General features: G+C 35.1%; 2 protein-coding genes across 3 annotated transcripts in view; both read left to right on the top strand.

The window, feature by feature from the left end:
* agmo (alkylglycerol monooxygenase) overlaps window positions 1-1,367 on the top strand; it is a 32,496-nt gene extending 31,129 nt beyond the window's left edge. Inside the window, exon 14 of one of the 2 annotated variants that reach the window (XR_001636001.1) lies at window positions 219-291. Coding sequence is in view for 1 of the 2 variants with exons in the window: in XM_016507778.1 (XP_016363264.1) it covers window positions 219-299 (81 nt within the window). In the remaining variant the exon portion in view is untranslated. Of the gene's footprint in view, window positions 1-218 lie in introns of both variants that reach the window. The other variant, XM_016507778.1, reaches the window with a different exon arrangement.
* The window catches only part of LOC107704693 (diacylglycerol kinase beta-like), a 46,619-nt gene continuing 30,548 nt past the window's right edge, over window positions 1,357-17,427 (top strand). The window contains exons 1-16 of the mRNA XM_016507681.1: window positions 1,357-1,414; window positions 4,822-4,929; window positions 7,035-7,160; window positions 8,856-8,932; window positions 9,161-9,181; window positions 9,274-9,424; window positions 10,222-10,359; window positions 10,985-11,034; window positions 11,793-11,867; window positions 11,975-12,094; window positions 12,559-12,676; window positions 13,153-13,241; window positions 13,538-13,654; window positions 13,922-14,020; window positions 14,100-14,198; window positions 16,885-16,958. Coding sequence (XP_016363167.1) covers window positions 7,091-7,160; window positions 8,856-8,932; window positions 9,161-9,181; window positions 9,274-9,424; window positions 10,222-10,359; window positions 10,985-11,034; window positions 11,793-11,867; window positions 11,975-12,094; window positions 12,559-12,676; window positions 13,153-13,241; window positions 13,538-13,654; window positions 13,922-14,020; window positions 14,100-14,198; window positions 16,885-16,958 — 1,298 coding nt within the window. The 5' untranslated portion in view covers window positions 1,357-1,414; window positions 4,822-4,929; window positions 7,035-7,090. The remainder of the gene's footprint in view (window positions 1,415-4,821; window positions 4,930-7,034; window positions 7,161-8,855; window positions 8,933-9,160; window positions 9,182-9,273; window positions 9,425-10,221; window positions 10,360-10,984; window positions 11,035-11,792; window positions 11,868-11,974; window positions 12,095-12,558; window positions 12,677-13,152; window positions 13,242-13,537; window positions 13,655-13,921; window positions 14,021-14,099; window positions 14,199-16,884; window positions 16,959-17,427) is intronic.

Consider the following 17,427-nt stretch of genomic DNA (forward strand, 5'->3'; position numbering starts at 1 on the left):
TATATATATATATATATATATATATATTTTTTTTTTTTTAGTTACAAATGTACATTTTAAATATGATAAATACAAAAAATTACACGAGAAAACTTTAATGTGCATAAGTAGAGATGCGACTAAGAAAAATTAAGAAAAATTAGTAATCAATGTTGAATTAGCCTATTAATATTGACCTATTTGGCATTTAAATGTCAATATCTTGTTGTTTTCCGCAGGCCTTTGTCTTAATCTCTGCAGTCTACTGGAGTCTACAGTGTGTGAACCAGCGAATCAACAGGATGAAGAAACAAAACTAGATAAGACATCAACAGCAAACAACCTCATACTGACACATTACACACAAACTGTTTACGATTCAGTGTCCCGCATCAGTGACATCTTCCATACATTTAACTGTGAGATTTGTCCTTTTAACTTTACCAGAAAACTGCTGCTCTCACAAACACTTCACACTTTAGTTTGGCATTGAAGAGATGTTATAAAAATATCACGAGTTAAGATATTGTAAAGACAATATGATTCATAGTTCTCAGAATGGTACTAACCAGCTTAAAACTAACTTTTAACGTTTAACATGTGGTAGATTAAATACAAAAGGTACCTACTAACTGTAGCTTTATCTGCATGCATACTATTATTTGAAATGTGTCAAATAATACAAGTACAATAACTAGTGTATTATGAAGAATTTTGTAAAATTATACACCAATTTTGTCATACTGTACAGAAAATACCTGACCTCTTACTGATGTACCAACATGCTTTTAAGTGTACGTAATTGTGACATAAAATATTCTATACCTACATATATGTGTATGTACTATTTTAGTAAAAGTCCGTCTGAATAAACCCCAAAAGACTGGTTGTTAGCGGTGGTAATTGTACGAGTTAACACCAGGTGGTGCTAGCAGGACCCCTAAAACAGTGTCCCATTTCATACAATAGCCTACATGTGTTTATTGATCATTTTAATGCTTGTCAGGGCTAGTGTCACTGGAGAGCAATTACACTACCACTGTCATATGAGCTGAATGTTTTGATTAGTTCAAGTAAAATTAGTTCATAATAAAGAACCTTGGTATATTTAAAAAAATGAAACCACTACAGTCAGTGTGCAATCAGTCAGCAAGACAAATAATGCAACAAAAAGAAAAACAATCTGCCTCCCAACAGAATAAGAACATTCATTTTAGTAAATGTTAATGAGAATAAAACTATATTTGATTTTATATTTTCTTTGTCAAAGCTTGTTTATATGATCTAAAACAGCACCTTTCTAACATGATATGACGTGCTTGTCACTATTTCATAGTTTCATAACATCTGGATTTCACACCTGGAATAAAGCAAGGTGGCGTGCCTAAGTGGTGTAAATAATTAATGACAATGTCTTGCTAACAGATCCCTGGAGGTGTGTCTGAATTTAATATGTTACTTAAATGCTATTTGTCATTAGGTTATCAGAATCTGCAGAGTATTAACACATTTTTTTTTCTACGGTGAAACCTTCCAATGCGTCACTAACTGATTTACTTCATTTTGATAGATTATGTAACCCATGTTTGCCTCTAATGTAATATATAACATGCCTGTATGTAATATAGGCAGTTTGCATCTAATATAGACTATATGGACAAAAGTATTAGGACACCTGACCAACAGAAACTTCAATGACATTGCATTCTAAATACATGGACATTAATATGGTGTTGGTCCCCCCTTTGCAACCATAATAGCTTCCACTTTTCTGGGAAGGATTTCTGAAGGATTTTGGAGTGTTTCTGTGGGAATTTTTGCTCAGTCATCCAGTAAAGCATTTGTGAGGTCAGGCACTGATGTTGGAAGAGAAGGCTTGGCTTGCAATATCCGCTCCTGTTCATCCAAATGGTGTTCGATGGGGTTGAGGTCAATGCTCTGTGCGGGCCAGTCAAGTTCTACCACACCAAGCTCATATGACTGTTTTTATGGACCTCGCTTTGTGCATTGGGGCACAGTCATGCTGGAATAGAAAACCTTCCCCAAACTGTTCCCACAAAGATGGAAGCATAGCATTGTCCAAAATGTCTTGGTATGCTGAAGCATTAAAGGGATAGTTCACCCCAAAATTAAAATTCTGTAATTAATTACTCACTCTCATGTCATTCCAAACTCGTAAGACCTTCAGAACATAAATTAAGATATTTTTGATGAAATCCGAGAGCTTTCTGACCCTGTATAGACAGCAACGCAACTGAAACATTTAAGGCCCAGAAAGGTAGTAAGGACATTATTAAAATAGTCCATGTGACATCAGTGGTTCAACTGTAATGTTATGAAGCTACGAGAATACATTTTTGTGCACAAAGAAAAAAAAAAAAGACTTTATTTAACAATTTCTTCTCTTCTGGGTCAGTCTCCACCACCATTAAGAGTGCCACGACAAAGGTTTATCCTAATACTTTTGTCTATATACAGTGGGTACGGAAAATATTCAGACCCCCTTCAATTTTTCACTCTTTGTTATATTGCAGCCATTTGCTAAAATCATTTAAGTTAATTTTTTTTCCTCATTAATGTACACACAGCACCCCATATTGACAGAAAAACACAGAATCGTTGACATTTTTGCAGATTTATTAAAAAAGAAAAACTGAAATATCACATGGTCCTAAGTATTCAGACCCTTTGCTCAGTATTTAGTAGAAGCACCCTTTTGATCTAATACAGCCATGAGTCTTTTTGGGAAAGATGCAACAAGTTTTTCACACCTGGATTTGGGGATCCTCTGCCATTCCTCCTTGCAGATCCTCTCCAGTTCTGTCAGGTTGGATGGTAAACGTTGGTGGACAGCCATTTTTAGGCCTCTCCAGAGATGCTCAATTGGGTTTAAGTCAGGGCTCTGGCTGGGCCATTCAAGAACAGGAGTTGTTATGAAGCCACTCTGATTTTAGCAAATGGCTGCAATATAACAAAGAGTGAAAAATTGAAGGGGGTCTGAATACTTTCCGTACCCACTGTATTATATAGCTTAAAGGTGTAAAGCTTTTTGCTAATTTGTGAGCAAATGACATTCGGTACTGTTATGTGTGTGTTGAATGGGAGCTGTGACTAACAATTCCTTAGGGAAGATGGTCCCCATTGACATTTAAAAATACTCCTTACATGGAATCGGTTATTCCGTTCAAAGACTTTGGAGTCGTAATGTGCGTGTACTTATGGTATTGTTTATAGAAACTAGTACAGCTCTATATTTACATGACAGCTCGGTTTGGCACAAATCTCTTTCCTGACAACACCGACTGTTAGTTGCATGCCTGCACATTGAGTTTGAGCTAAAAGCTCAGTGATGTGAGGATAACTCACATTAGAAGTGACCCGAACCTCTTTTGCACAGATATTCTGTCGGCCTATTATGCTATTAAGTGCCGACTGTAAGATCTGCATTACAAGTACACAATACAATCCACTGGAAACAATTTTCAGAGGCTTGATTAGGTAAAATGTATAATGTAGTGAAAATAACAGGCCTTTGTCCTCATCAAAATGGCAGATGGGTCCTGTTAGTCTCACAAATGTGGTGTTCTGCTGCCAGAAAAGACCCAAATGACTCATGTTCAGATTATAGCATTACAGTGCTTGCACCAACTGGCAGAACTAGAAAGAAACGGGGCCATCCTTTATGTCTCCTAGCCTAGAATGGAACTCTTCCACGGGATGTTGACCACGGTAAAATATACAGTATTATGGGATTTGTGGCCTCATTTAGCCTTGTAACAAGATTGTTTATAAAATATGTGGCGTTTAGGTTGCATTTTCCAACTAGACATGTTTACAGTTGGCATTAATTTGCCTTTGCTAATGGCTTCCAAACAGCTATTTATTGAAAAGTGATGCACATGCAGTACATTCAGATTTTGTACTGGTTAACTTAAAGGGATGGTTCACTCAAAAATGAAAATTTTGTCATCATTTACTGACCCTCATGTTGTTCCAAATCAGTTTGACTTTCTTTCTTTTTTCTATGGATTACAAAAGAAGATATTTTGAAGAATGTTTGAACAGTTTTAGAGAATGGTACACTCTAAAAAATGCTGGGTTAAATATAACCCAGCATTTTTTAGAGTGTATGTTTCAGTTATATGACAGATGCGGTTGGAGTTATTCAGGTGAATAGAAGGTATGCCGAAAGCTAGGAAAAGCTGTCAGTCACTTCACAGCTCGTGAATTCTAATTTTCTAAGGATGTAAACAAAATGAATCAACCAGCTGTCCCATGCATAGCATCCAAGAGGTTTAGCCCTACGCAAAGTATATGATATTTTATATGTGTATATGTGTATGTATATATATATATATATATATATGTATAATGACTAAATAAATAAATATAAAATAAATAATTTGTTCTGCAGATTTATTTATTTACTTATTTTGATTGCTTCATGACTAAACATATGTTGAACACGTTCTGTCAGACAACAAAGAAGCACAATAAACCCAGAACATGAAAAAGGATGTTAATTGTGAAACAACACTAGTTTAGCCTCATGTGATGATGAGAAGTTGGTTGAGACTGGTAGAAGTCTCTACAGTAAGTCCGAAAAGATAGACATCCTCTACCCTGACTCCCCCTCAATAGACTGCATCCTACCAATATCACATCCTAGATCCACTGCCTGCTAAATGGCAAGATGGAGAGATGAAGGGGAAAAAGAGGAAGGGAGGGGGAGTGTGTGTTTGTGTGTGTGATGCGAGCAGAGGCACGAGAACTGATTGTTGCAGATGAGTAGATCGCTCTCCCTCTCTCCAGCGCTCCTCTCTCACACTCATTTTCCCATAGATACAAACACAGTGGCTCTGTTAGAAGAGAGCGAGATGCTGGCAGACGATGCAGGAAAACACATAACATGCCTGTTGGATCGCTGCTGTTGGCTTTGAGAAGCATCAGGTGAGTGGAACTCCGTTTTGCACTTGTGTTTGTGTGAAAGAGGGAACTGTTCAATCCGTTACCAGTGACAACATGATGGAGCTCTTGACTGTATTTGCATTATGCTGTATTGCAGACCAGTGGTGACAGGGTTGAACAAACACTGCTGTATTTGATGTTTCGTATGCTTATGCTTATGCTCATGTAACACATAATGTGTCAGTTTGTGAGCTTAAGTTGTGGGTATTTTAACAGTGAGCTGTGAGTAAAAGCCATTTTGAATGTGGGTTAAGGTCAAGACGAGGCCAAGATCATCCATTTTTCGTAGCCTTGAGGTAACGCTGAGAAGAGTTTGTTTTGGGTTCTTGACATGGCAAGCACTTTTATTCATAAATACAGATTATCTTTCAGAAAAGACACTTGCCTCAGGCACTTCCTGCTCTTGTCGCAGGAAGTTCAAAGGCTTGACAGGATGTGGAATTGAGTTGCAGAGTTTTCCTTAAGTAGTGAGCATTGTAGAATACTTCAGAAATGGATGAGTTCATAAGCTCATTTTATTTCAGATTCTTCCTTTCGGTGACAATCATCATTTTTTATGAAAATGTATGAATGTTTTGGCACAGTAGGCCTAATCATAACTGCAATATTTGTTGCAAAATCAGGTGAAACTGGTCAGATCAGTCAGATATGGTTTCTTTAAAAAAAAATTGCTAGCTTTAATTTAGAAACTATAAATATAAGGGTTGTGTGATATATTAGTACCATATTGGTTATCGGCTAATATTAGAGTTTTTTAATGTCTCAGCATCAATCGATATTGGATTTTTAATTGTACAATATTGTTTGCTGTATTTTTACATCTAGATTGTCTTTGCCATCATCTAACTCTTTGTTAATTTTAAAGTTAATCATTATGATCAGTAATAACTTATTAAATGCAGACTTTAGCAAATTTTTAAATGAATTTTCATTTTTCAAACTCTACATTATAATATCTAAATCCACATATAAAATGGTTGTTTTTACTTTTTTAGAGTTTTATTTTAATTTTATTTATACAAAATAGTATTGAATTTTAATATTGGCCATTTATCAGTTATTGGCTGTAATATGAAAATAATTATCAGTTTATCGGTGCATAACTGCAACTGTATACTTGCTCTCCTAATAGATTATTAATTTGGAATCTACATTGCCTCCACAAAATACCAGTTATTAATTTCACTCATATCTCACTCATAACTTGGTATTTTCTTTTATTCTATATTATCTTGAATAACTCAAAAATATCTGGATGTTAAGCTAAAAATGTGGCTGATACTGTAGTTGGAGTTTTTATTTATTTTTATTTTTTATGTACACTACCATTCAAAAATTTAGGGTTAGTACGTTTTTTTAATTAATACATTTATTCAGTAAGGACACATTTCATCAAATAATCCTGTTAAAAAATGATCAGTTTTCAACATTGATCATATTTTCACCAGATTTTCACATAACACCAAATCAGCATGTTAGCATACTGTATTAAAATGATTTCTGAAGGATCATGTGACACTGAAGACTGGAGTAATGACTGCTGAAAATTCAGCTTTACCATCAATAAATTACATTTTAAAATATTAAAAAATATTAACGTAGAAACCCTATTTTAAACAGTAAACATATGACACAATATTACTGTTGTTGCTGTATGTTTGATGAAATAAATGCAGCCTTGGTGGGCATAAGAGACAATTTTTTTTGTTTCAAAAGAATTAATAAAATTTTTTTTTCTGATTCTAAACTTTTGAATGGTGGTGTTCTCATACTTTGAGGACCCAGTCATGCTTTGTACAGTACAAAGCAGGGCATCACATCAATCAGTGCCAGTCACTGAGGTCAAGTCTAACGTTAACTTCAGTATTGACTGGCATGATGTTGCACATTCAAATATTTGATGGCATGTGACACAGATAGCTACTTTTCTTGTTGTTCTGTAATAACCGAAACTAAGTACAGAATCACAAAAACACGGCTTTACACATATACTGTACATGAATGAGAAATAAAGCTAGACTATATCACACAAGATGAGTTTTGTCAAATGTACAAGGTGATTGACAGTTTTTTCATTCTCTCCACAGAGGTTGAGCTGCTGGATCTTATGTATGTAAACAGAGGCAGATAAACACTGGACAGCATGTCGAATGAGGAAAAGTGGGTCACTTTGAGTCCAAATGAATTCTCTCTTCTTCAAGACTATGCACAATGTAAGGCTTTTATTCTGTAATTCTTCCGTATTTGCCCAATATTTGTTTATCAATCCATAAATTATGGTTCAATTCAGTTATATGTTTCCTGAGATGGAAGTGCCAAATAATACCGTATCAAATCATGGTTTATTCGATCCATAGAGCATCTTCCAGCCACTAAATATCCTTGCGGAGACATGCTGACATGTTGCCATTTCACTGGAATAAAAATCGAACCATTTAACAGCATTTGTGCGTGTGTCACTTAAGGAAATGTCATTTCCTGTCTGGAGTTTAAGGTTAAGACTTCGATCTAATCCAATCGGCACCAGACTATGAGGGGAGAGAAAATTCTGACTGACAGTTATTAATTCCCCTAAATACATAATCAATCCATGATGAACGTTGATTCCTTTGAGTGCTAATGCTGCAGTGGGAGTCAGTCTGAATGAAGTGTCATCTATAATCTCTTTTTTGAGGAAACGGTTAGAAAAGCCCAGTGTTTGCTGTCAAAGTAGACCATCTTTTACATTTACCATTAAGATAAAAAGATACAATTTTTATTTTATCAATAATCTGCTTGACATAATAATAATAAAGGATTCGATTACACACCAATTCAAAAACCAACCACATAAAAATGAAGATACAGATTTGTGCCGTTTTGATTACCCTAAATGCCGCATTCATACATAACAAATCAGCTGTCAACGAGAGGATCTTTCATTACGTATGTAGAGAACAGAGATTGTCTGCATTTAATTGAGTAATCTGAATAATTGATACCCCCAGAGCCCGCTGTTTCCTGTGCCAGGCCAGTGCTTCTCTCGTTCTGATTGGCTAGCATGCAGTATGACAATATGGGTCATTAGTGAAGAGGAAGGAGGGAGAGGAAAAAATCTCACAGTTTGAAAGTTTTGAGCTCTAATATCATTAGACTCCTGATAGAGATTATATGGTCTACTGAAAGATACACTCTGGTAAATCTGTGCAGAGGGACAACATGTGCAGCTAAAACAAAACTTAATGGCATAGTAATTTGTTTTTCAAAATCTGTCTTTTAAATAATTCTCATGGCCATTGACGAATAAGGACTTGAGCGATTATGAAATTGGGACAAACATGTTTCATCAATGTATCACAAAGATTACATTTGAGAACTTTAAAAGATTTTTTCCTTTTCCCTCAAAAAGAAAAAAAAAATGATTTGATTAATAAAATAAAATAGCAATTTAATTAAATAATTTCAAATATTAAGCAGCACTGTTTTCAACATTGATATGATTCTTGAGCACCAAATCATATTAGAATGGTTTCTGAAGAATCATGTGACACTGAAGACTAGATATTAATATATTAAAACAGACAAGAAGTTAATATTTCAATATATTGCTGTTTTTACTATATTTTAATCAAATAGCCTTGGTACTTTTCGTACTTTTAACAGTAATGTAACCTTGCCATGTCCAAAAAAATATCAAAATATCTTAATACTTTTCACAAAAAAAACATGAATAGGAATATAGAAGTTCAAAACATGTTCATCTTAAAAATGCAGGTTATTATCTGTCTAATATGCATTTTTAATGTTTTTTTTTTTTCACAACATCAACACATCATTGACCATTAAATGTCTGAGCTAGATCTATTTAAGTTTCTTAAGCTGTCTCAACTATTACAGTATCTTCCTTTTGTTTTACCCATTTGTTGCAGACACAACTAAGAAACTAAAAGATGTTCTCCAGGAGTTTCATGGAGATGGGATTCTGGCCAAGTATAATCCTGAAGAGGTATCGCAACTCTTTATGGCCTTTTGAAGCACACTATTTTGCAATGTTCATGCTGAGCTAAGAATGCTGTACTGGACCGAATGTTATGATGATGATCTAATTTCAGTGGTTATTAGAGCCATTAAACTATATGATGTTTCTTTTGGGTGATGAAATCATTTCAGTTTCCATAATTGCTTGCCATCCATTTACTGAAGATGCTTTTACTTGTCGTTTTGTGCTGCATAGAAGCCAGAAATCCTCAATCAGGTAAATTGTCATTTTATGGTTTTACAGCCTGGCTGCACAGTTATTTGGTCAGTATGAAATATTAACTGAGTAACAGGGTGAATCACCTTCAGCAGGAAATTGACTTCGAGGGTTTCCAGCTCTTCATGGAGACCTTCCTGGAGAGTGAACTTGCTGATGAGTTCTGCCAGCATCTCTTCCTCAGTTTCTGCAACAAAGACCCCAAGCCAAGCCCCTCCATGACAGACAAGCAGAGAATCATGGGTAATTTAAATCTGCCCATTCATACAGGCTGAACAAACTTACTGTAACAAATATACTGTAATATCTAATCAAGAAACCACTACTAAACTACTTTAGTGTAGAGAAAACATTTGTAAAGTCAGTTTACACTACAATTAAAACGTTGTTTTTTTTAAAGAATATAATACTTTTATTCAGAAAATATGCATAAGTGACAGTAAAGACATTTATAATGCTACAAAAGATTTTGATTTAAAATAAATGCTATTATTTGGAATTTCTGTTCATCAGAGAACCCTGAAAAAATGTATCAGTCCACAAAAAATATTAAATGTTTGATGATAATCAGGATATTCGAGTGATTTCTGTAGGATCATGTGATGATACTGAAGACTGGGGTAATGGCTGTTGAAAATTAAGCTTAGCTATAAATTACATTTTAAAATAGATTTTACATTGTAATAACATTTCACAATAGTACTGTTTTAATGTGTTTTTGCAGCCCTGTTGAGCATCTTTCTCCAAAAGCATTAAAAAAATCGTACTGAAGCTGGTAGTGTACAGTGTGTACCAGTAATGTTGGCCACATATAATCACACAAAGCAAATATATTCTGTTTATTCCTGTTATTCGGTTTTAATTGTATAACTTTGTCATAAAAACAATAAACTTGCAGCATTATTTCCCAAAGCTCCACCAGGGAAACAGCTAGTGTAACAATAGAGTGATTAAATCTCTTAATTTTTTCCCAGTGATTTCTAGCCAAAACACACCACAAAAAGTGACGTGTTAAACATAATTTACTTGTGGTTTACAAGGTCTAAAACTCATAAAGGGAAGCTCCACGCCGCCAAAGGTATCATCCGCATCCAAAGCTCTCGGTTCAGTCCAGTTGAAGGATATGATCTGCTACCTCTCTCTGCTGGAGGGCGGACGACCAGAAGACAAACTAGAATGTAAGATCACTTACTATGCAGTACCTTTCCTACTAATTTACTAGCTTTATTCAAAATACCTCACAGTACACTTACGAGTCCTTTATGGTGTTGAAGAAGCTAACTTTTGTTTCCATTAATGGTTTTCATAGAGAAAACACGAGGCGGTGCTGCCATCTACTGGCAGCTTTTGTCAAATCTATAATGGTTTTCTGATTGTAATTCCAGGAAACCTGTTGCTATGGGCTGCTCTGATGCTAATAACCTCTTGCTAAGGTCTAATACTGCCTCTGAGATGCTATTATGCAAGAAAGAACAAACTGTTTGAATGAAAAACATCAGTGATGGGCTAGTTCAGATTGAATTGCACTGAGCTTGATTGAATTGTCTTCTTGAGGGATGCTGCCATTGGCTGATCTGCTGGTTTCCATGGCGACGCCCATTTATAATGCCTCATAGAAAAGCTGAGATTGCACTCTGAATTGTGAGATTCTTTCCATAGATATGTTTTTTTTTTTTTTTTTTGAGAATACAGAGCCATTTTCCTATCAGGTTACCCTTTTAGATGCAGAAATTATCCTTGTATTGAATCTGCAGTGTTTTCTCTTTTTCATCCTTTCTTTATCTTTCTTTGTTTCTGTCGCAGTTATGTTTCGACTTTATGACACAGATGGGAACGGGGTTTTAGACAGTAAGGTGAGACCTTCATCTTAATTTCCAGCAGTCTCTTCGGTTTATTATTGTTGTAATAACTTCAAACGCCTTCTAGTGGTTCATTGCTGGATTGGTTGCATTTACTAATTTCGCTCTTCTCTGTTACAGTAAGTTTGTTTAAAAGACTTGTCTGTAATTTTTAGTTTTATAGATGCTTTTCATAAAAAAAGAGATAAAAAGGACAGACTCATGATGAGATTTCTCAAGATAAACAAAATTATAATAAAAAATGTATATACTGATTTGGTGTAAAAAATTAGGTAGAAATTGCTAGTAAATTTCACAGAAATTTCTAGAAACTTTACAAAGAATTGCAAGTTAAATTGGCAAGTAACACACTGAACTGAGCATGACATTTTGAAGTAGATGAATTACTTATATGTAATTCTATATAAAGTATAAAATAAATATAAACAAGTGTTTTACTGTAAAATGTTCTCCAGTAATCTTTTTTATCATTATATAATATATGCTCATAGCACACACAGACACATTTATATGTGTGTATTTAAATGTTTTTAAATACATTTATACGCGTTTATATGTGTATATGTTACAAGTAGAAGAAATAAATAATCTGTAACTTGATTACCTCGATTACCTGTTTCAGGTGTTTTGACTGAGATGGAAGTAAACTTTTTACAAGAAGGTAGATGTAGCAGGATTCAGGATCCCACCACTAGATCTTTGTGCAGAGTTACAGTGATGTTGTGCAGAAAATGTCTTCTCCTCTCGAACAGGAACTGGAGCACATTATCTCTCAGATGATGCATGTTGCAGAGTATCTGGAGTGGGACGTCACAGAACTGAAGCCGGTAAAATAAACTTGAATTTGACCGTGGCCAGACAGTGTGTGTGTGCCAAATTTGATCATATTTTTCTAATAATTAACATGTCTAACATCATTGGTTTTGGGGTGTAGATTCTGGAGGAGATGATGCAGGAGATCGACTATGACCGTGACGGGATGGTTTCTCTTGAAGAGTGGGTCCAGGGTGGTCTGACCACCATTCCTCTGCTAGTACTTCTAGGACTTGAAACTGTGATTATCAATTAAGCTTAACTTATCTATATATGTTTGTCCAATGTGTTCATTTTTCAATCTTGTCCATCTGTCTGTCCATCTAAACATTCATCCAAACCAAACGAACAGATACAGTGCATCATTGTTGATAAATTGAGATGTTACTCTCTATTTGCCCACTAGATGGAGTCCTCGACTAATTTTAAATGCCTTTTTGGCTGCACTAGTGGTCTGGTGCCTGATTTATTTTGCATGTCATCCAGATTGTTAAAGATGCAGATTCGACATTTTTCAAAACATATTCCTTTCCTTTCAAGTTCTGCATTGTCTCAGCAGGATTCCAGAATACCCTTTATGTAATTTGCTGTAATGTTTTTCATCACAGTTGTCATAGTTGTATTATCCTTGTCAAGTCCTCATAGCTGGCTTCCTCTCATTCCCTCGCTATTATCTTTGTCTTTTTCACTCTCTCTGTTTTGCAGAATGTAAAGGATGACGGGCAACACGTGTGGAGACTTAAGCACTTCAGTAAACCTGCATATTGTAACCTGTGTCTGAATATGTTGATTGGATTGGGAAAGCAAGGCCTCTGCTGCTCCTGTAAGTCCAGCACCAGAACTCACAGCATTTATTATATTAACCATCAGTCACTTCTGTTCACATATGATTGTTTGCTTTATGCTATAAGTGAATATGGACAAATGCAAATCAAAACCATCTAATCAATTTCATTTGGAATAGAAGTAAGCTAATGTATTAAATATATCATCTTCAAACAGTGACATTGTTGCATGGTTGCAAAGTCACAATAAGACACATTTCAATGTTTGTTTTTTATTTTATTATTATACATTTTTTTATTTTATTATTGTTTTTTAAGCTAAAAATTAATGTATTAATACATCTGCAATCAAATTCATTGACATTAAAAACCAATTGTAGACATTGTAATAATAATACCTTTAATGAAAATGCATGTTAAAGTCTTAAAAATGATAAAAATTGATACCAAAACAAACGATCAAAACATTTTTACTTTACACTGTGAATTAATTTTCTGTGTGTCTGTTTTATAGTCTGTAAGTACACCGTTCACGAGAGATGTGTGGCTCGAGCCCCGCTGTCCTGCATCAAAACATACGTCAAATCTAAGAAAAACACAGAGGTGCGTCGAATTGTAGTGTTTAAAAACCAGCACGCTTGGATCACCAATGCTTCATGGGGCTTAGAGCAAGGGCTTCTTTTCAGCTAATGAAATTAGAAAGAAATTCTCTCTCTAAGCATTGCTAATTACATGATTAACCTGGTTTAAACAGAGACCTGAATACACCAATGATGAGTCGTTATAAAAGCCTATGCTCATTTGCGATATGCCTGTATATTCTTTCTTCCTCTCTCTCTCTTTCTCTATATATGCATTTATTTGCATTATTGCATATTAACAAAAGCTTTTTTTAATAGATTATGCATCATTTCTGGGTTGAGGGAAACTGTCCAAGCAAGTGCGATAAGTGTCACAAAACTATCAAGTGTTACCAGGGTCTTACGGGCCTTCACTGTGTCTGGTGCCAGATTACTGTGAGTTTATGAGTATTCATAATTATTACAGTTTTTATGCTCCGAACATATAACCATGTGTGAATATTGGGGTATATGCATTTAATCCAATTATTAATAATAAAAGGTATTAGTTTGCCACAAGTACACTGCAGTTTGCACACAATTTAATTTAGTAGGTGTTCATTTACATTTGTAATAAATTTATTTGCATGACATCAGTCTGTATGTAAATAATATTGGTGAATTATCTGTTTTGTTTTAAAGTTTTAAAGCTCTGTCTTGCAGCTACACAACAAGTGCGCTTCACACGTCAAACCCGAATGTGACTGCGGATCACTGAGAGATCACATACTTCCTCCAAACACAATATGCCCTGTTGTACTGGTAATATGTCATATTTATTTTTGTACGTTATTTTGGGACTCAGCTCTTTTAGATCTTTACATGTGACCTTTAACTGCAGGAGAGACAGTCCACTCTGAGAAAAGACTCCAGCCAATCAGGAGGCCGGGGGAAAATACAAAGGACCGATTCAGTATCAGTGGATGGACAGGGGCTACAGGTGAATGACACACACTAATAGTCGGATATTGCTAAAAACAGGAAGTCCCAGGGGTACATTTCCTGCAGATGGAATCAAACAAAATAACACAGTGCTTTAGTGAATCTAATAGCCCCTAATGCTATCAGGCAAAATACATGATTGATATGAAATACATCTGGGAAGTTGACTTAGCTATTTTTATGTTTTTCATGCATGCATCTTTTATGATCATCTCATATAAATTAGGGACAGTATGGAATATGTGGTCTTTTAGAATTTCTTCATACACCATTTAAATTAACTAGTGTAGACAAAAAGGTGATTTAAAATTACATTTTAACTAGAGATGCACTGATATAAATTTTTGGTCACACTTTATTTTAAGGTCCAGTTCTCTCTATTAACAAACATTTAACTACAACCTCAATAAACTCCTAATTTGCTGCTTATTAATAATTAATAAGGTAGTTGTTACATTTAGGTTCTGAGTAGGATTAGGGATGTAGAATTTGGTCATGCAGAATTTATTAGCACTTACTTTATACAGTACTACTAATAAACAGTCAATATGTTAATAATAGGCATGCTATTTATTCGATGTATTTATCTATGTATTATGCGTTATTAATTATTTGTAATTATTTAATAAGGTTGATGTCCTACTGTATAAAAGCTTATATTTAAATTCTGCATTTTTGTCTAAATAAATCAGTTTTAAAAAATAATGAAAAACACAAAAATGCATTAATAAAAAATAAACACTAACAACTAAAATAATTGTTTTAAATGCTACAAGTGAATCTAGGCATTACAACATTATGATATACAGTATAAAACATCTTTTCTAATAATCACATTTAACAGTATATCCAGTATTGACTGAAACAAATATAAAGTTTAAAATAACTGATATAATATGATATAATCTGCATTGTTCATTCCTAATTAATCTAAAATATAAGTATACAAATAAAAAATCTATTAACATAATGTTAACGATTAACTTCCTGGTGAGTCATCAACTAAGTTTTGCTCAAAATTACAATTGTATCTCAAGATCACACTTCTAGGCAGCAGTGACCCTCTGTGATTGGGTGTTGTCTGAGCATAGTAATGACAGAACGAAAAAAGACGAATCATGTCCTGGGTCATCCATCTTGGCTGGCGGCGGCTAACCAGTGTAATAATCAGGATTATTATTTATAATTAGAGGAAGTAATGGATCACTCGTCACCGGACGGGCAGCTCATTAATTCACCTGGGCCTGCTGGGATTGTTTCGATGGGTCCTGTTTTAAGCGCTTCATCTGTGTCACTGTCCACCGGAAGACGATTCACACTCTGGATTAGTTTGTGCGTGCGTCGTCCGCTCTAAAACCCCACAATCATCATGCATCCATGCAGAAAAGTGACTCATGGTCAAAGACTGTCATTAATGACTAAATATGGAGCTGATTACTGAGGTTTGCCTGTTGCGTCTCATGACGTGGGTTTTACATGGGTAGTGCATCATAGACTTTTTGTACTGAAGAGTTATTCTGAGATCTTTTTGAGCAGATCAGACTCGATTAACGTCAATGTGATGCTAAATTCTGTTTTATAATTATGAGAGAATTGAGAGAGAATTATCACATTGCTGACTGAAAGTTAAGGTTCAGGTGGTGAAGAAAATCTTAAAGGGGTCATATGATGTTGCTAAAAAGAACATTATTTGGTGTAATGAAATGTGTTTATGCGGTTTAAAGTTCAAAAAACGCTTATTATTTTCCACATACTGTACATTATTGTTTCTCGTCGATTTTTACAAAGCTCATCGGTCTGAAAAGCGAGGTGTGCTGTGATTGGCCAGCTATCCAGTGCGTTGTGATTGGCCGAATACCTCTTACGCCCCTACCATACTGTGATGCCCTGGAGCGACGATTCAAATACATTAAAACCCATTATAAACGAGGCATTTGTTGCATCCAGAGGGGACATAATTACGGATTGTAATGACTTTATAACCACATGTGACGATACATGTGAAGTGGATAACTCCGCTTCGTCCACGGTGAAAGCCGATCCGGCGATCCACAGCGCGAAGTTTATGTATTTCCTCAGCGACCAGCACGGATCAGCTCCAGGCATGACGAAGCGGATATCGTCCTCTTTTGGAAGGCCAAACAAAGTAGTTTCGCTTTCACAATGAAGCACACGGCGCCTTCACGACATGGCGGCAGCAACAATACTACAGCGAGAATAAAAGTTATGCCTTCTTTCTTTGCGTGAACATTTGGGCGGCGTTATGCAAATCTTCCCAGATAGTGACGTAAGTATGTGGGGGCTTGTTAGACCGAGCCGTTTTAGGTAGGCGTGGTTGACTCTTAAATTTTATAAAGAATATCTCTTTGGATTTGAGACTTTAGTCTTTGCAACTTTACAGATCTTCTTTATGCACCAAGAGCTTGTAACACTCCAAAGAGAAAGGAAAAATTTAAATCGCATCATTTTAAGAAAATTAACTGTCGAAGAATTAAAAATTTTGCGTATTTTCTGAGATGCATGTCATTACTAAATGTAAATTTGTGAATTTAAGGATGTTTTCTGCTCTAAACACTCTGCTGGTCAGTAAAATTTGGATAATGAAGCATAAAAGCTGATTTAAATGCTAAATGTTACTAGATTAGGATATATATAATAATGCTTTTTATCATTTTAATCTATAGATTACGCCATTAGAAGGAACTCATCCGTTGTTGGTTTTCGTCAACCCTAAAAGTGGAGGCAAACAAGGGGAAAGGTGAGAACTGTGAAGATGGTGTCAGATTTTAATAAGAAAGTTACACTTCAGTATTTTCATATAGCATTTTAACTGTCTTTCAGTCAATCTGCATAATTTATCCATCGCTACAGTTTGTTTGACACCAGTGCATACCAGTTGCAGTCAAATTAGCAATGCACTGAATGTGTTCGAGGTTGTTGATGAAACTTCTCTGAGTTACAATTACAGTTTCACATCCATTTCTGGCAACCTAAATGAGGATCTAATCAAATCAGTTGCAATTTTAAATCCATTTTTGGCATCCTAAAGATCCATATCAGATTTCAGTTCCTCTTGATGGACAATATTGGATGAGATGGCCATGATCACCAGTATTTCTTGAATAGCTAATGTCTTGTAATAGCTAATATTAATGACAAAATCCTTAGTTTTGTAGCGAATCAGCTCATGGGGAAATATGAATAATTAATCATAACTAGTTTTAATT

This window comes from Sinocyclocheilus anshuiensis, unplaced genomic scaffold, assembly GCF_001515605.1.
Source record: "Sinocyclocheilus anshuiensis isolate Anshui unplaced genomic scaffold, SAMN03320099.WGS_v1.1 scaffold758, whole genome shotgun sequence".
NCBI classification, from domain to species: Eukaryota; Metazoa; Chordata; class Actinopteri; order Cypriniformes; family Cyprinidae; genus Sinocyclocheilus; species Sinocyclocheilus anshuiensis.